The sequence below is a fragment of the Phalacrocorax aristotelis genome, chromosome Z (genome assembly GCF_949628215.1).
Source record: "Phalacrocorax aristotelis chromosome Z, bGulAri2.1, whole genome shotgun sequence".
NCBI lineage: Eukaryota > Metazoa > Chordata > Aves > Suliformes > Phalacrocoracidae > Phalacrocorax > Phalacrocorax aristotelis.
The window spans coordinates 68,780,007-68,796,825 of NC_134311.1; the positions used below are offsets into that span (position 1 = coordinate 68,780,007).

General features: G+C 39.2%; 1 protein-coding gene across 1 annotated transcript in view; it reads left to right on the forward strand.

Annotated features, from left to right (window-relative positions):
- The window catches only part of NADK2 (NAD kinase 2, mitochondrial), a 34,150-nt gene that overhangs the window by 8,113 nt on the left and 9,218 nt on the right, over positions 1–16,819 (forward strand). The window contains 6 exon segments of the mRNA XM_075079595.1: positions 7,487–7,575; positions 7,926–8,014; positions 9,489–9,570; positions 10,905–10,988; positions 13,317–13,453; positions 14,490–14,568. Of these exon segments, the coding sequence (XP_074935696.1) occupies positions 7,487–7,575; positions 7,926–8,014; positions 9,489–9,570; positions 10,905–10,988; positions 13,317–13,453; positions 14,490–14,568 (560 nt within the window).

The window sequence follows — 16,819 nt, forward strand, 5'->3', positions numbered from 1 at the left end:
CAGTCTTTCCTCTTAGGGAAGGTGCTCCAACCCCCTGATCATCTTTGTGGCCCTACTCTGAACCCGCTTCAACAGGTCTGTGTCGTGATGCTGAGGGCTCCAGAGCTGGACACGGCACTGCAAGTGGGGTCTCACCAGAGCAGAGGGGCAGAATTGCCTCCCTGGACTTGCTGGCCATGCTTCTTTTGATGCAGCCCAGGATATGGTTGGCTTTCTGGGCTGGAAGCGGACATTGCCAGCTTGTTCCCAGCTTTTCATCCACCGGTGCACCAAGTCCTTCTCTGCAGGGCTGCTCTCAATCCCTTCATCCCCCAGCTTGTGTTGATAGTGGGGGTTGCCCTGACCCAGGTGCAGGACCTTGCCCTTGGCCTTGCTGCACTCTATAAGGTTCACATGGGCCCACCTCTCAAGGTCCCTCTGGATGGCATTCCTTCCCTCACCACCAGTGTCAAGCACACCACTCAGGTTGGTGTCATCTGCACTTGCTGTCATCAGTATAAATAGAGCAACTGAAGCTCATAAATGATACTTGTCTTTATGATTCTTTTCTGATTAGAAGGAATTGAAGGTGGGTATGGTATCCTATACTTACTGTGAAAATTGCTGTCACATCCAAACTTGGACATCTGTTGTATATGACCACCAAATTCAGCTTCCCCATCAGTTCCAACTGATGCTGAAAAACTCACTGAAGGTTCAGGGTTATGGTTCAAGGTTGCTGTGGCTGTCCTTTTAGCAGACCCTTTTCTGTGGAGCACTTGAAATGTGTCTCCAAGGTGCAGATTTCTGCTGAGTAGGTTCTGCCATGGCTAACTGCTCAGTTTATTTTCATCTCTTTTATCTGCAGTTCATTATGTAAGATTCAGAAGCTGAATCATGCTTTAATCCCACTTATTTGTATGTGGATTATTTTTACATTACAAAATAGGGAAGCTTAATATGTGATTGGACCTCTTAAGAAATCAGAAAGTTCAGTGTCTGCCTGACCTGTGAGGAGAACTGGGTGTGTTTTTAGCATGACAGATGAAGATTTACCTTAACTAGTAGTAATACTAGAACACGGGAAAATTACTTGCATGCAACTATAGGTTGCCAGTGTTTGACTTTGGTACTTAAGGAACACTGACTCAAAATTTGCTTATTTGTCAGGGGAGCTCAGAGGAGTGCATTATTTGAAGCACATGATATATTCAAAGCTGTTTCTAGTTCAAAACTTAATGCTTTTGGATTTTTTTTCCATATTCCTTTCAAAATAAATGTTTGTTTCTTTTAAAACTGAGAACAAAACCGAGAACACTAACTTTGTCTATACTTGGGAGATGTGGTTAATCTAAAGAGGCAATTTCTGAAAATACAGGACTTTTAATACCACTGTACTCTGCTTAGAAATGGTTAGATGATTATACCTATAGTGGTCAAAGTGTTTTAGTTTTCAGATTAAAATTGAAACTTCTGTGTTTAGCTGTTGCTTGCTAAATCCATTTGTTTGGTGGTTGTTTCTGCAGAAAGTAGCTAGATTGGAAAGCAGTGATCTGCTCTTGTTTTCCTGTTGGGGTGCATGTGTGGGCAAGTCCATTGTGGAAATTTGAGAGAGTAATCGCTTCTAGAGCTATGCTTTTTTTTTTTCTTCTAGTCAGACATTTAGTTTAAATCCTGAATGAGCAACAGTCGTAAAACAACTGATTGATACACCGAGGCATTTAACTCCACCCTGATGCAGTGGCAGTTTAAGGCAACATGATGGTTAGTGCTGTAAAATCAGGATAAGCCTAGTAATGAGAATATGAATATATATTTTATATATATTCAGATATAGCAAAAATACATTTGAAAAGTTCCTGTTAATCTTAGTGTACTAGGGTGTAGAAGGTGCTCAATTCACAATTTGACTCTACACAACATTCATGTTTCTGTTTTGAGACAGCAAACTATTTTATTTTAATACTTAGGTTAGCAATGTCAGTGAGATTGGCTATGGCTTTTCTTTTCCCCATTCTCTAAATCAACATAATACACAGATGTAGACAATAATGGGTATTCAGGTGTTGCTTGGGTTTGTGTTGCTTCTGTATTTGTGGCTACAAGCTACATCCTTGTTGCGCAGCATTGTTCCTGGAGGGCCTGTATTACTCAAGGACAGCAGACCCGCAGTTCAAACAGAGTGGGATGAGACTTGATAGAGGTGAGAGCTAAGACTACAGAAGGAAGGCAGTCAAGCAAATGTCTTTTGCCTACATGACTGTTAAAGGAGCCCTGTGAAATATTATCCTTTTATTGAAAAAGGATTGGGACAGAAGATAAGAGATTTTTTTCGAGGTGTTTGATCTAGACCTTTTCTCTCTCAGGCTCCTAAGGAAAAATAACTCAATTGTAAAACGTGTTCTGCTCTGCTGAGTGTGTTTTCCAATGCAAGCTCTTATGGAGGCCTGCTTTGCATTGCACCTCTGCAGTGAGGTTGAAGAACACTACTGAAGCTCTGCCTGTATGTATTTTTGGCCAGTTTGTCCCTGTTTTTATATGCTAATGCACTTTTAGGTAGAATAGCTCTCGTGTATACATTAAGGCATTTTATTTTACAATCTTGCATGGTATTGAGGTCAGATTAATAGGCTTGTAGTTATACATGTTGTTTCTTCCGACTCTCCGTGAATACTTCTGCTTTTGGGTACTTCTGCTAATGTCACCCATAGCTGACTACCCATGTGCTCTGGTGCAACATTTCCTGCACCTTTTACTGTTATTTCTTCCTGTTCCAGGAGCCTCAGCAAGTGGGACTCAGAAAATGCTGTTTCCTGTGTGTTTTTAGATTCATAGCTGATAACTTCTGTTCATTAGTACTTTTCAGTTTCCTATGCTCTTATTGATCCAGATAACTGCTGGAAGAAATTACTTAACCTGCAGTGCAGGGGTCCAGAGCTGTCACATAGGGATTTACAACTTCAGCTCCAAAAAATGCCAAACGTACTCCAGTTTGAAGATCCTGAGCTCTGTAGGAATAGTGTTTTTATTTTCTAGCCCATGTCTAGAAAGTCAGTCTCCAGTCTGGCAATTGCTGGAAGAATATCTCTTAAGTTTAAATGTTTTGTGTTTTGTGTACAAATATATTCCTTGTACTATACTGGCACGCTTCTTAAGGTTCTTTGTAATTGTTTAGGTTTTCTGTGTTAGTATGGATGTTTTGTAATAGTATATACCCCATGACACTTAGTTTAGTTTTTTTTTTCAATTTTATGACGTTTTCTTCCGTTTCATGGGCCAAACATAGCTGCTTATTCCATGAAGGAAGTGGCTTTTCATAGAAAGGTTAGTGGTAAAGTTAAGGATTAGAATCATAGAATAGAATTATGGAATCAGAGAATCTATGATTACTTTGGATGAGAACTTTTTTCTTAAAACATCAGGGCTCTGTTGTTTTTTTTACTTCATTTTAGACTTAATAAGGATTTTAAAAAAGAAAACCTGAAGAATCTATCTTATACAAGGTTACTTACATAAATGTTACTGGGTGTTTGGTGTAACTCCATTTTTCTTCAAGTAGACTTGATATTCAGATCAAATTGCTACTCTGTACACTTTGAAATACCAAAAAAACTCAGCATGGGTTTGTCATAATAGTTGTTTTTTCACATTTTAGCCAAGAATGTCAATACTTGGTATAAAGATATCTGCTCTGTAAGACTGTCAGACTTGCTCTCAAATGTTGGAAGTGGAGAGTGGCCTGTCAAACCCTTTCCTTTTGGAAGGATGACTGCAGAATTTCCTCCAAAGGAAGAAGAATTTGCAAGTTGTCTTCATGCAGAAGCTAAAACCTACAGGCCTTTTTGAGGGGTTGGTTGGTAAGACCCAAGCCTGGCATGGGTTCTTGGTTCCGTCTGATCAGTGGGCTCGCGAGCCAGGCTGTCTTGCAGTCTTGGGTTTTCTGTATGTCACAAGCTCCTCCCAGGCTCTTTGGGAAGGTGATCATGCACACAGCAACTGGCCTGGTTGATCTTTGCCTTCAGCTCTTTTAAAGTGAAAAAGGAGGTGGTGGTCTCAGTTTGTCTTATTCTTTACCTGCAGTGTAGAGCTCTTTTAAGAAGCAGCAGCATTTGTCATAGTTTTAGCATGGCATTCAGATCCTGGATATGAAGCAGGACCAGAGGCAGTGGGCACAAACTGAAATATGGGAAGGTGTGCCTGAACATTGGGAGACACTTTCTGACTCTCAGGGTGACTGAGCACAGGGACCGGTTGCCCAGAGAGGTGGTGGAGGCTCCATCTATGAAGATCTAAAGCCATCTGGACTGGTCCTGGGCAAGTGGCTCCAGATGGCCCTGCTTGACCAGGGTCCTGGCCCAGGTGACCTCCAGAGGTCCCTTCCCACCTCAGCCACTCTGTGAGTCTGTGGCCTCTGACCACAAGGGCTGTAATTGCTTTGGTTCTTTGGAGTAGCTACATAAAAAGCAGCTGATGACTAGAATTCCTGTTTGATATACTTGGCGGTGGTTAGGCCTAGGCAGGCTGTCCCTTTGTGAATTCTTAGATGAATTAACTTGTAAGTTATTTATCTTTGAGGCAGAGGGATGAGGCTGGAGATGAGCAGGCTGTTTTAATCTCTGGAGCCTTTTGTAAATTAGGACGATTCATTAATTCTGTAGATGTATCTTAGCCATTTAAACTCTAGGCCCTAGCTTTTAATTTATCTTGTTGCTTAGTGATACATTCTTACTTGTTCTAGAGCTAAATTCAAAGAGGAGACCTCTACACAGTAGATACCTGTTCTGCAGTGCTGCTCTTAGAAAGAGTAGAAGTATCCATGGAAATTGTTCAGCCAGTTGTCAGGATACTGGCAGCATATTTGCTGAGCATCCTCTTCTGCTTTCTGAAGCTGTTGATACAATAATTTAACACACCTAAGGCAAATATAAGTTACAGAACAGACTCTATTCTACAAACAGTGACACTACCTGTACCTCTCCTTGCTAGTAATGCCAATGAAACATTAGCTGTGGGCTCACCATTGATGCTGGTGGCTCAAAAGCCTGCAAATGATCATATAGAGATTCATTACACTGTCATTGTCTGACATAAAAGTTCTTTTCGAGCAAGCTGAAAGATAGCATGCTGACAAATTAGGCAAATAAATGAGGTACATAAAATGGCAAGATGGAGTTTGCAGTTTCTGTTGTGTGTGGAACTAATAGCCTGTGGAAATAGCAGCCTAAAAAACATATGCTGCAGCAGCAGTCTGCTTGTCAGATGTTTTATTCACAACAGATATTTCTAGAGCAAGTATGAGTGGGAGCCCTGATTTTAGTAACACAATTGATTTTTTGGGGGGATTATTTGCTCTGGATTTCTTGTTCTTTCTGGTGGTAAAGCAAGGTCAATTTGTGCTTCAAACATGCAATTGGAAATCCCTCCTCTAGCAAATTAGACCTGTGGTGTTCAGCGTCAGATGTTGTCTGTGAGAAGTGAATACTTTGCTCTTTTCTCCTTTCCGCTTTCTCCTTTCTGCTCCAAATGGATCATGAGAGGCTGACAGCAGACCGAACAATGGGCAGTGCCGGAACTGGCCATAGACTTCCATACTCCCTCCCTCTCCACAGTGGCACTGTTCAAGTATCCAGTGCAACACCACGGGCCCTGGAGAAGCGAGAGTTGTACGGGAGTGCGCAAGCATTGTAGCTGCAGAGTAGAAACAAAGGGTTTAAGTGTGTGAGGTAGTTAGTGGATGTAACACCCTGTATCCCAGTAAACCACTGCTAACCAAACTTTGTAAAGATGACCTGAAAGCTTCGTCTGGGTGTTTTCTGATTGCCCACATGCTTATCTGTGTGTGTGATGGAGCTGGCAGCTACTCCTGCTGTTTGTCTGTAGTGCTGTTGGTGCCATCTGGGCAAATCTAGGAGCCCCTCTGTTTGAGGTGGTTTGCTGATCCCATCTGTAAGACCACCTGAAGATTTCATTCCTGCAAGTTATTCTCTGGTTGAAAACACTCTAAGCAGGACAGCAGTGCAGTTCTAGAGTGGCCAGTTCCATTCTTTTCTGTAATTTCTTCAGCACTGAGTCTGTCTTTGTGCTTTGCTCATGGTTGGATTTCTTGACATCAGCAGGTGTCAGATGAAGGAGGATTGTGTATATTGGGTACTGGATTGCGGTTAACTGTAATTGTAATATCCTGCCAGACCTCTTCCCTTCACTGTGGAGTTCTGTGGTGTGGGACTCTCTATGGAAATGGGATTAGATGTGGCTGTCTGGCACCACTTTCCCTTGAAAGAGTGTTCAACTTTGAGTAAAGGCACTTGAATAAATTGCTGGAAGTGCCTGTTCAAAGCTTCTGGCACAGATGAATTTCTTTACATAAACTCTAGAAGTTCTGTTTCTGTGCTGGTAAATTAGTTTTAACTGGTCAGGGAAAAGGAAGCAGTAACAGCATAATTATAGAATAATTCAGGCTAGAAGGAATCTCAAGAGGTCATCTAGTCTAGCCTGCTGCACAAAGCAGGATTACTTATGTTATGAATGTATTTACAAACTCCTGCTTAACGTCTTTTTCACCCTCTTTTCTTCTACTTGTTTAATCTCCATGCAAACATGTATTTGGCAGTACCAGCACACTAAGTGAGATGAAGAATGAATGCATACAGATGGTGACTGAATTACTCACACAGAAACCTATTGCAAAAAAAAAATTCTAATCTTCAGCCAGCAGTCTCATCTGCCTGCTCATAAGAGTCTATCTATATGAACTGCAAAATATTTCCATGGTCTTAAGAGTGTGTCAAGATTAAGTATTTAAATTCTCTGGCTTCCAAGAAGAATGATGCTAGAATGCAACTTCTAAATATTGTTTGTCTTGTTATTGATGTGAATTTGTTTGAAAAATCTGTTCTGTAATCCAGGGGACAGTATCAAAGGTAGTAGGTAGACTGTCCTTAAGCTTTTTTTTTACGGAGGGGAAATGTCTGTCACCTTTGTCAGCACTTGGCAGTTTTCCATTTTAGCTCAAATACATTTTGAAGGTTAATGCTCTAGGTATTTCAGAGATTCCTGTTTTCTTAGTTGGCATTCCTGTTGCTTTTTCTGTTGTCCTCTTTCTCTATAGCACAATTTTTATAACTCTTAAGGTGATCAGCTAACTGTTTGGGTGCTTTTAGAACATGACAGAAGTATAGTTAGTATAACTATTTTATGTAGATTTACCTAGGGTTTAAATTACTTAGCAGATTCAGGGAAAGCCAAGTGTCTGAAGTGGCAAAGAAGTCAGTGTAGCACCCTTGTTCGCATGTTTATGTAGATCCCTTAAAAGGTCTGTGGCTGCGTAACTGATTTAATGAACTAGTCAGCTGACTGGTATGTCTATAGAGATGTAACTAATGGAATGCTTATAAAAGCACGTGTCTCTACTGAGATAAAATACATGCTTTTTATAGCTTCTACTTGTATTACTCAAGAGCACTTACTGTAGTGATTAACTTCTAGAAAATCAATTTATGTCTTACAGCTTGCGTTGAAGGGATCTAACTATGCTGGTCTGCTGGAGCGGCATCACATTCATACAAAAAATGTGGAGCACATTGTAGACAGTTTGCGGTAAGAATGTATGTGTGTTGAGAATTTCAAAGACAATGCAAATACCCATGGATTATGTAAAAGAACGAAAGGATGCTTTGTGTTACAAGCTCTCATAAAATAGGAATACTGAAAACAGCATGATGCAGATGAACAGTCATTCCTGAAACAATCGTAATGTGAACTATTTCATATAACGCTGCGTTATTATCTTGAAAACAAATGAAAACAGATGTAAAGGATTTGTGTGAGTGTCAAATGCTTATAAAACAAGTACTGCTGTAATTAGTCCTTACTTACGTGTCAGTTTTTCAGAAGGATGTGACAAGGAACAATATAGGAGACTTTCAGGCTTTTTCTGTACTTTATAGGAACGAGAAGATAGAAGTTCGTCTTGTTAAACGTCGAGAATATAATGAAGAGACAGTTCGGTGGGCAGATGCTGTTATATCAGCAGGAGGTACGACTTCATGGAAGGGGAGTGTATGTTTCAGTGTTTTCATAGATTTTTTTTTTTAAAAGTGTTTTGCAGTGTGTGAAGTGTCTGGAGGCATGCACATTCTGAAAACAAGTTGCTTATCTAATTGTAAGAAAATACGACAAAATGCAATGGTTGTGACCATCCTCTCTACGTCTAGTATCTAAAATTGGAGCACTGGGAAGTGAATCCCAGTGCGTGGCTACTTTGGAAATGTTGCATTTTCTTGTGTAAAACAGTACAAACTGTGGAATTTACTACAGTTTTCAACTAAAGATAAAATTCTTGCTGTCATGTGATTATACGTAGCCCTAAACTCTACTCTTTGGTTTTTAGTATGTGAGGTGGAGACTAACATACTACCCTTTCCTCCTCTTGCGCAAACTGGCTTTCTTGCTTTCACACTTACTTCCAGCGACTGGAGTATCTGGCTGGATGGTACAGGTAGAAGTATGCAACTTCTGAGCAGCCTGTGCCAATGATTAGAGCTTCTTAAATGAACAAACAGAGCAACTCACCTGATTGTTTCTTTTTAACATTGCATCGCAGCAGTTCATTCCGTGTTATTTTTGTAATTTGCTGCAAATGTTGCAGTGCGTTGCTGGGCTCTGACATAATGTTCAATCATCTTTGGCCGTTAGACCTGACCACTGCTCTGCCTTTCTCTCCTCTTCACTGGTCCGCTTTGCCCTTAGCTACTGGTTAACACATGGAATGTGTAGAAAAGGGTATATGTACATTGCTGGAGCATCCTAATATACTCCTGTAGATTTCAAAGAACTCCTCTAAGCTGGAAATTCAAGTGCCAGTTTGGCTGCAGCAAGATTTGTCATGGTTATGAGGCAAGCAGCTGGGAAGTGTTACATCATGCAATGTTTTCAGAGCTTAAATCTTGGTGCAAAGACTGATTCAGTTTATAGTTGTCCTTCTGTTCAACAGACAGTATTTGAAGAAGCCAGTGCACTTGAGGATTTCTGCTTCATGAGTTTCATCCAAGACTTCTTTTCCAAGCGTGCCTGTTTGGGGCCAAATCATACATTTAAATTGTGCTTTTTAGGAGAACTGAGATGGAACTAAAGTAATTGCTTTCCTGTGATTCACAGTAAAATTTGGTATTGTTTGCTGTCTGTTGTGGCTTTGTTTAGCAATACTTAGTAAATTTATTTTCTTAAAGAATTTATCTTCTTGACTGTTGTGGTTTAGCTTGGCAGGCAGCTAAACACCGCACAGCTGCTCACCCAGTCCCCCACCCCAGTAGCATGTAGGTAGAATTGGAAGGGCAAAAGTAAGAAAACTCATGGGTTAAGATAAGAACAGTTTAATTTTATTTTTCTGCAGCTTACCGGAAATGTTGATATAAAAGCATGGAGTGGTAATGCTGCAGTACATGTGAGACTATTTTGTTTGGGTACTAGAATGTGAAGTGAAACTAACTTTTGCTTTGCTTTTTCTGTAGGTGATGGTACAATGTTGTTGGCAGCCAGTAAGGTCTTTGATAAATTTAAACCAGTTATCGGAGTAAATACTGATCCTGAAAGGTAAAAACACATTTGGGAAAGCAATGCTTTATTTAATATCAGGCACAATGTGCATCTGTTTTCAAGATGCATGAAGCATGCCTGTATCATTTGGCAGTGTAAATGTGTGGTTTAGTGGATTGAAGATATCAAGTGAACCTTTGTTTTATTAGAAAAGTTTCCACAGTGAGTTACCTTGTCTCATCTGAGAGGACATCAAGTAGTATTGGATAAGCATGACTGTGTTAAACTGCCACAACTGTTTCACACACCAGTATAACAGCACTTGCAGCTAGTTATCTACTAATGAGAAGTTTGAGGCTGGAGATGTCAGTATAGAACAGAGGCAGGAAAAAGGACTTAACAAAAAGCAACTAAATGTGGTGCCTGAACCTGTGGAAACTTGGTTTCTTTGTGAAGGTGAGTCCTATTGGAAATCCATCAGGGCCTCAGATGAAGAAGTTTGTTCTGGTTTCTTCATGGAAATCGTGTCATATCTCAGAGGATGCGGTCTCCTCAGCCATTTAATGGCATTTTGTTGGCCTATTATAAACTCAACACAAGTTTCATCCACCTAGCCATAAGATTGATTTGGGCAGGTGGATGCAGTGTATTAGGACTGTCTGGTTGGTTCAACCTTCAAATGGATAGCAAGTAAAACTCGGAGTTCACCAAAGCTCTGTCTGCTGATATTTCCAGATTTATGTTTCTGCTTTTGATATTACTAGTTAATTTACTCTTAGTAGATAAGAAAGTGGTGGCCAAAAGTTTTAATTCCTTTCATACCTTACTCCTCTTCCAAAATTTTTCAAATGTTGTGAATAGATACTCTACAGTATCAAGCCTGAATAGCAGGGTTCAAATAACAAGTGCCTTCAAGTTATCAAATATCACTCATGAAAGGGGAGCAGTGCTTAGTCTTCTGGCCTTGACATGAGATTCTTTTGATCTTAGGCATGTTGCTTACCTGTCTCATATCACTAACTTGTGTATAAATGGAGGGAATTTTCTTTCAAACTTGCAAGGTTTCTTAAGCTTGAATTCCTTGCCTAGAGCTATGGTGACAGAAACTATATTATTACCTACGCATTCCTGCAGGATTACTAGCTGAGCAGCCAGTTTTTAGCAGAAATGTGGGAGAAATGGCCTATGTCTCACACACACCCCAGGAGCTGTAAGAGGTGTATTGTTGCTGATGTGCTATTATGTAAGAATAGTATAGGTTCATAAAGGTCTAATTGTAGCTTTGCTTGATGTAACAGAAAGATGTTTGTTTGGTTTTGTGTTGTTTTTTTTTTAAGGTATCAAATCTTAATAGTTACCCTGTCACTTTCATTGTCCTTTTTTGCTACCAGATCGGAGGGTCACTTATGCTTGCCTGTGAGATATACGCACTCATTTCCTGAAGCACTACAGAAGCTTTATCGTGGTGAGTTCAGGTAGGATTCACTGATCTTTGGTTTTCCAAACATATTATGATTGGAAAATACTTAATAATGTGCAATTCCTAAGGAGCAGACAATGCTTAGTAAAATCTTAATGCTTCAAATTGTGAATTTTGTGTAGATGTTTACCATTTTGAAAAATGGGTTTGTGGTAAAGAGTGAGATTGGAATACAAAAGATAAAACTGACTGCCAGTTCCAGCAAAAAGACTTCTGTTATGACCTTCAATAACTGATTTTCTTTCCTGACTTAGCATATTTTTAAGTGAGGAACTGCATTCTAGTAAAGGGTGTGTTGGTTTACATATTTTAACATTCAAAAGCATATGTGGTACAGCGATGGGCTATACTAATAGAAGCTAATGGTCATTGTGTTGCATCTGGGGTTTTGGTGATTAAGGTAGAGTGGCTTAAATTTTGTTAACGTTAGTGTAAGGCAAAGCTTTTAATAACTGTTTAAAAAGAGACATTGTTCTGTGGTGTATTAACATTCCAGAATACTCTGATGATGGCAAACCATCAAACAGAAACAAGTCAGTCACTGAAAATATATTGCAATTGAGTTTTGTTTATACTTGTAGCATATTTAACTTGTAGCTTGAAGTATAACCATATTTGTGCCATAGAACAGTTCTGGAATGAGGTGAATACTGTCATCAGGATTGATTATAAATAACAAGGGGTTTCAATAGGTATTGCTAAAATAAAAGGTACTTTCAACTCTGAGGCTTAGCACGATGGAGAGTTAAAAGCTTCTGTTTTCTAAGTTGCTTAGGTAAAGCTGGTAGTGCTAATGCAGGTAACCTCCCTTGATAATCTAGGTACTTCTGATGTTTTGTTGGATGCCATGTTATACTTTCGCTGCTAACACTCCTGTTGTTGCTCATTATGGAGCTGAAGCCTCACCAGAGTGAAACAGAAAGGATGTCCCTGGTTATTTTTCTGGAATAATAGGAACTGATATTACTAAGCAAGGACATGAATAGGTGTTTCACTTGGCATTTCTCAGGTTTATTTGGCCCTAAGAAAACTTTAAAATAGGTGGCTAACTGGATCAGCCCACCTGGAAAAGCCTCTAGTGGCTTAGAGTTGCATAAGGACAGTGAGGTGCCGGAGACTGGAAAAGGGGGGTTGTCTTTTGTCCTTATCTTTGAAGTGTCAGCCACTTTACTGCAACAGTCTGTGTAAGCACTTACCTTGTAGTCCCATGAAACAACCAACACTGCTGATTTATAGAAGACAATCTATACCAGACTACCCGTGTTTCTTTTTTGATGGTTAGTGGTTGAACAGGATCTCAGAAGAGGGATTTAATAGAGGTACAGTCCCATTTTCTGATTTCGTAGAGGTTTGGCATGAGCATGAGTATTGTAAGGAGGCTAGTGAAATGATAGTCATTTCATGCTGTCTGCATGACTACCTAAAACCATACTTGGAATTTAAGGGCAGATACGTAGTTATACTAAGGATGTGTTGAATGAGGCTGTACAAGGATGACAGTGAGGAAAAACTAGTAATGTAGTCATATAAAGCATAAGTCTTCCTTGCTGTAATTTCAGGAAACATGTAAACTAGTTACTGTCACCCAGATATCAACAGTATGAACTGGGAAAACATGTACTGTTAAAACTCCCTTGTGATTTGCTTTCTTAATCAAAACTACTATTACTATGTTTTATATAATCTCTAAATTGTAAGAGGAAAAAGGATTTGATACCTCCTCTAGGAAAGAGTAAAAGACATGAATGTTGCAACAGCTTAAGGGAGAATGCCTTTTATATCCTTCTTTTTTTTAATTTGAATTCCTTGTAAGCATTCTAAAGTTCCTAGGCTAGGATTGATTCTTAAAATGAGAGGATAGTTGTGGGCTTTATGTATAAACGGGTAGATAGAGCTGCTTCTCTGGTCATCTACAAATACAAACAGAAGATGGTAAAAATACAGCTTGTATTGCTCTACAAATTCCTGAGGACTTGTTGTTCTCAAAATCATGCCATCAGTCATGAATTAATGTTAGGATCACATGCCTAAAAAGATTAATTGTTACCTATAATGTTTGTAGAGTACTTTTGGCCAGTGTCCTCTTATTTTACATTTACAGAAAACATTCTGTAGCAAATTGTTAACTGTAAAGTATTTACATTTTAGTGATTAACTTTGTAAAATTAGAAATGATAGTGGAAGCTATAAAACTTGACAAGTGACTTTGAATATATTTAACTTTTAGTCTTAAGGCACTCTGCTTTGAGAGTAAAGACTCTCTGATACTAATTCTGTAATGAATATTTCAGCTACTGATACCAACTTCTTTCTCCTCTCTAAGGTGGCAGTGGCGGCAAAGAATCCGACTGTATCTTGAAGGAACTGGTATTAACCCAGCCCCTGTAGATTTACATGAACAGCAGCTAAGCCAAGAGCAACACAGCAGGGCTCACATAAATGAAAGATTCCAGGATCAAAGTAAGTTTAAATCTGACAAGAATATAATCACTTTGCTGTGATAACTTGGAATAGGAGATAAAGACTTGTTAGAGTTGAAGTATTTGAAGTCTGGTTGCCGTATTCAGAGGCAGGGAGAGACAGCTGTCATTAGCTGAAGACCCAGTTTAAGGTTTTTTAGAAGGGAGTATTTATTGTTTCTATATGTTTATTCTGGGCTGTATGCTTAGAACCAGTTTTCAGTATTAACAGTTAATTTAGAGATGTTTTTAAATAGTATCATCTGCTGGCAAAGTACCTGAGCTTTTTTAAAATGCTGTCTCAGTTACAGTAGACACTGGGGATTACCTATGAACATTTTACCATGTGTTTAGCTGCTCCACACTAAAAGCGTGTGTGTGTGTGCATGTGCGCATGCACTCTTTAACTTGTGCTAAATTTGAGGTGGGTTACTTCACAAGTGAAGGTGCTGGTCACAGACTGCCAGCAAGCAAATGAGAAATTAGAAATGAGAATCTCTCCCCGGGTAGTTTTGTGGTCATCAGACACCTTTGACTGTTTTCTTTATGATGGATTGAAGATGCATGATTCTATCCTTAACCTGTGTCTAGCATTGCATTTCCTCACTGAGAAGTCTTCAGTCAACTTGCACAATTTTTTGATCCCCCTTAATTACTCTGTTATAAAATCTAATTCTTCGAATTTTATCAGAAATATCTGTTAAATTACTGTTAGTGAATTTGACTAGGCTGTAAGAGTGACTGACAGAAGAGAAGACTTCAATGTGTCTGGTTGTCCCTGAGTTATGAGGGAAAGAAGCGTCTGAACATAATGTCATTGCCTTATTGACCTTGGTTCAGATATTTTATTTCCAGTAAAGAACAGTAACTGGCTACAGACTAAATCAGTGAAAAATTGAGTCCTTGAAGAAAAGGGAGCGCTAGGTCTAAAATACAAAGCCAGGCAGCAGAGTGTGTCCTCCTTTGAATTGTGAATTGTTTTTGAAAATTTGGGTTTTAGAGCCATGACTCAAAACTGTTATATTCAATATCTGCAGGATCTGACATTTCTGGTCCACATCTTTTACCAGTGAGAGCACTCAATGAAGTCTTCATTGGGGAATCTCTTTCATCCAGGTATGTTTAGTTGTTTGCTGTTGCAGCAAGGCACAATTGACTGAATTTCTTCTTATGACATTGGAATGGGCAATCAGTGCTGGGATGTCTGTGCTGTCAAATTTCAGTTCTAGTCCATGGATATATAACACTGATTGCGCTGTTGCTGATTACCAAGTGCAGTTTCAAAGTTGTAAGTGCAGTGATGTTAATTTCTGGTTTTCCACCATCCTGTCTGGCCATTCTTTCATCTTCCGTTATTCCTTGCTGTTTTCTTAATTGTTTTACTCCTTTCCTGGTTAGTTCTTATGTAACCAAATGCCTTCTGTTAGTGTCCTTACAGTGGATTGAAGATTTAAGTATCTGTCATTAAACTGCCTCCTGTCCTGCACCTCAAATATCTTTTGATAAGCTTTTAGCATGACCAAGTACTCCTTTCCCTGCAGCTCTGTCATTAGAGGCAAAGGTATCAGCCTGCCTTTGGCAGAAGCATTGCTATTGTGGCAAAACACTTACTTCTTTGTTTTAAGAAATGAATTTGTATCAAATCCTGGTACAGCATTATCCAGGATACCTTTGAATGTCCTTTCTGTCCTGAAGATCAATGCATTTCTGCCAGGCAAACGATAACAAGAAGGATGTGTGGAATGTGACGGGGGCTGCAGGAAAGGAGTTAAAACATGATCCTTGGTCAGGATTTGGCCAAACTTTTACTGGTATTTTATATCCCTTTTCCCTTTATTCTATGTCTTTTTAAAACTTAGAGCATAACATCTTCTTATGTTTGTACAGTGCCTGGAACACTGTGATTGCTGTTGGAAACAGTATAAATGTTCCATGAGTGCTTTATCCTCCATCTGGACTGCAGCCTCAGACTGGCAGAAGGAATTAGTCTCAAAGAGATACAAATTCTGCTCTGTACTAAATCAAGCCTAATTATATCAAGATTGTAAAAGTTTCTTTAACATACTGTGATAGAGGAACACCAAGCTGCTTTCTAACACTGTAGTTCTGAGTGTCACAAATACATTGTGTTCTTTGGTTCCAGTATATTTGAGAAGCATTGAGGAACACAATGCTTATAGGAACAAATCTCTAGTAATAAATATTGTCTTAATAAGACCTTACACTTGAAGACTTAAATAATGATGCCACATGAATGAATCTCTGTAAGGACGAAATACATGAGTCTGCTGTGTATTGAGACAAATTTACTCCAGCTGCTTTTTCCAATGTCTTATTCTGCATGTCAGTTAAGAAAAAAAGGAAATTGAAGGGGAAAAAACCCCACTTTTATACCCAATTGCAAAAATTATCTTAAACTGAATCAAGCTGTGTACCTGTGTTCTTCATTTGCTTCCAGTTCTTTTATTTTGCCATCTTCTCAAGAGTAGGTACAGAAAATGCCGTTAATTACTAAGAGCCTACACTGTTTGACATCAAATATTCAAGAGTTGTATTCCTAGTTGATCCAGACCAAAACATTGATCACCTAAACCAGCTCAATAACCTCCTAAGGAAGGTAAAACTGAGTCATGCTGAACACAGCGAAAGTGGTGTTTTTTCTAAGAAGGTATCTAATAATCTGAAGACGCTATCATACTGTTTCAATTGGGCACTATGAACATCAACAACTTTGGTTCATGAATATACCCCTGAATGTTCCGAAGCTTACAGAGGGAGACTGGTCTTTCTAGGCCTAACATTAGACATCCCCTGATATAAGTAATACCATACAGAATGATGATTGTGCCCCGAGACTTACTAATTTGAGTTCTAGGAGGATGTTGCCCCGGAGAGAAGCGTAAGCCTAGTGACTGTTGTAAAACCAGAACTGTTTTGAAGAATCACGATGGATTTTTAATTACTGAAACGGTCAAGAATTCAGCTTGAAGCCATGCTATTACTTGCGGATGTTGGAATACCTTTTCTGTCAGTGTTCCTTGATACAGTTTTATGAGACAGCATAAACACAGTTTTTTGATAGTTCAACAATTACACAAGGAAGGTAATGTATTTGTGGTTTCATTTGTAAGTCCAGCAAGCCCTGCTTGTATATGAAGCTATTCCCAGATGAACCACAGAGTTCTTTGTGTGTTATTTAATATGAAGTGTGGCTGCAGAAAAGCGACCTAGAAGTTCATGTTGCAAATCACTTTTGTCCATTATAGAAACTACTGTAAAACAGTGAATCAAAAGTGGCTGCCAAATTGGAAACACTGTGCAAAGCCTGTGAAATTGTCATCCAGATTTGAAACTAGCCCTGCTCAAT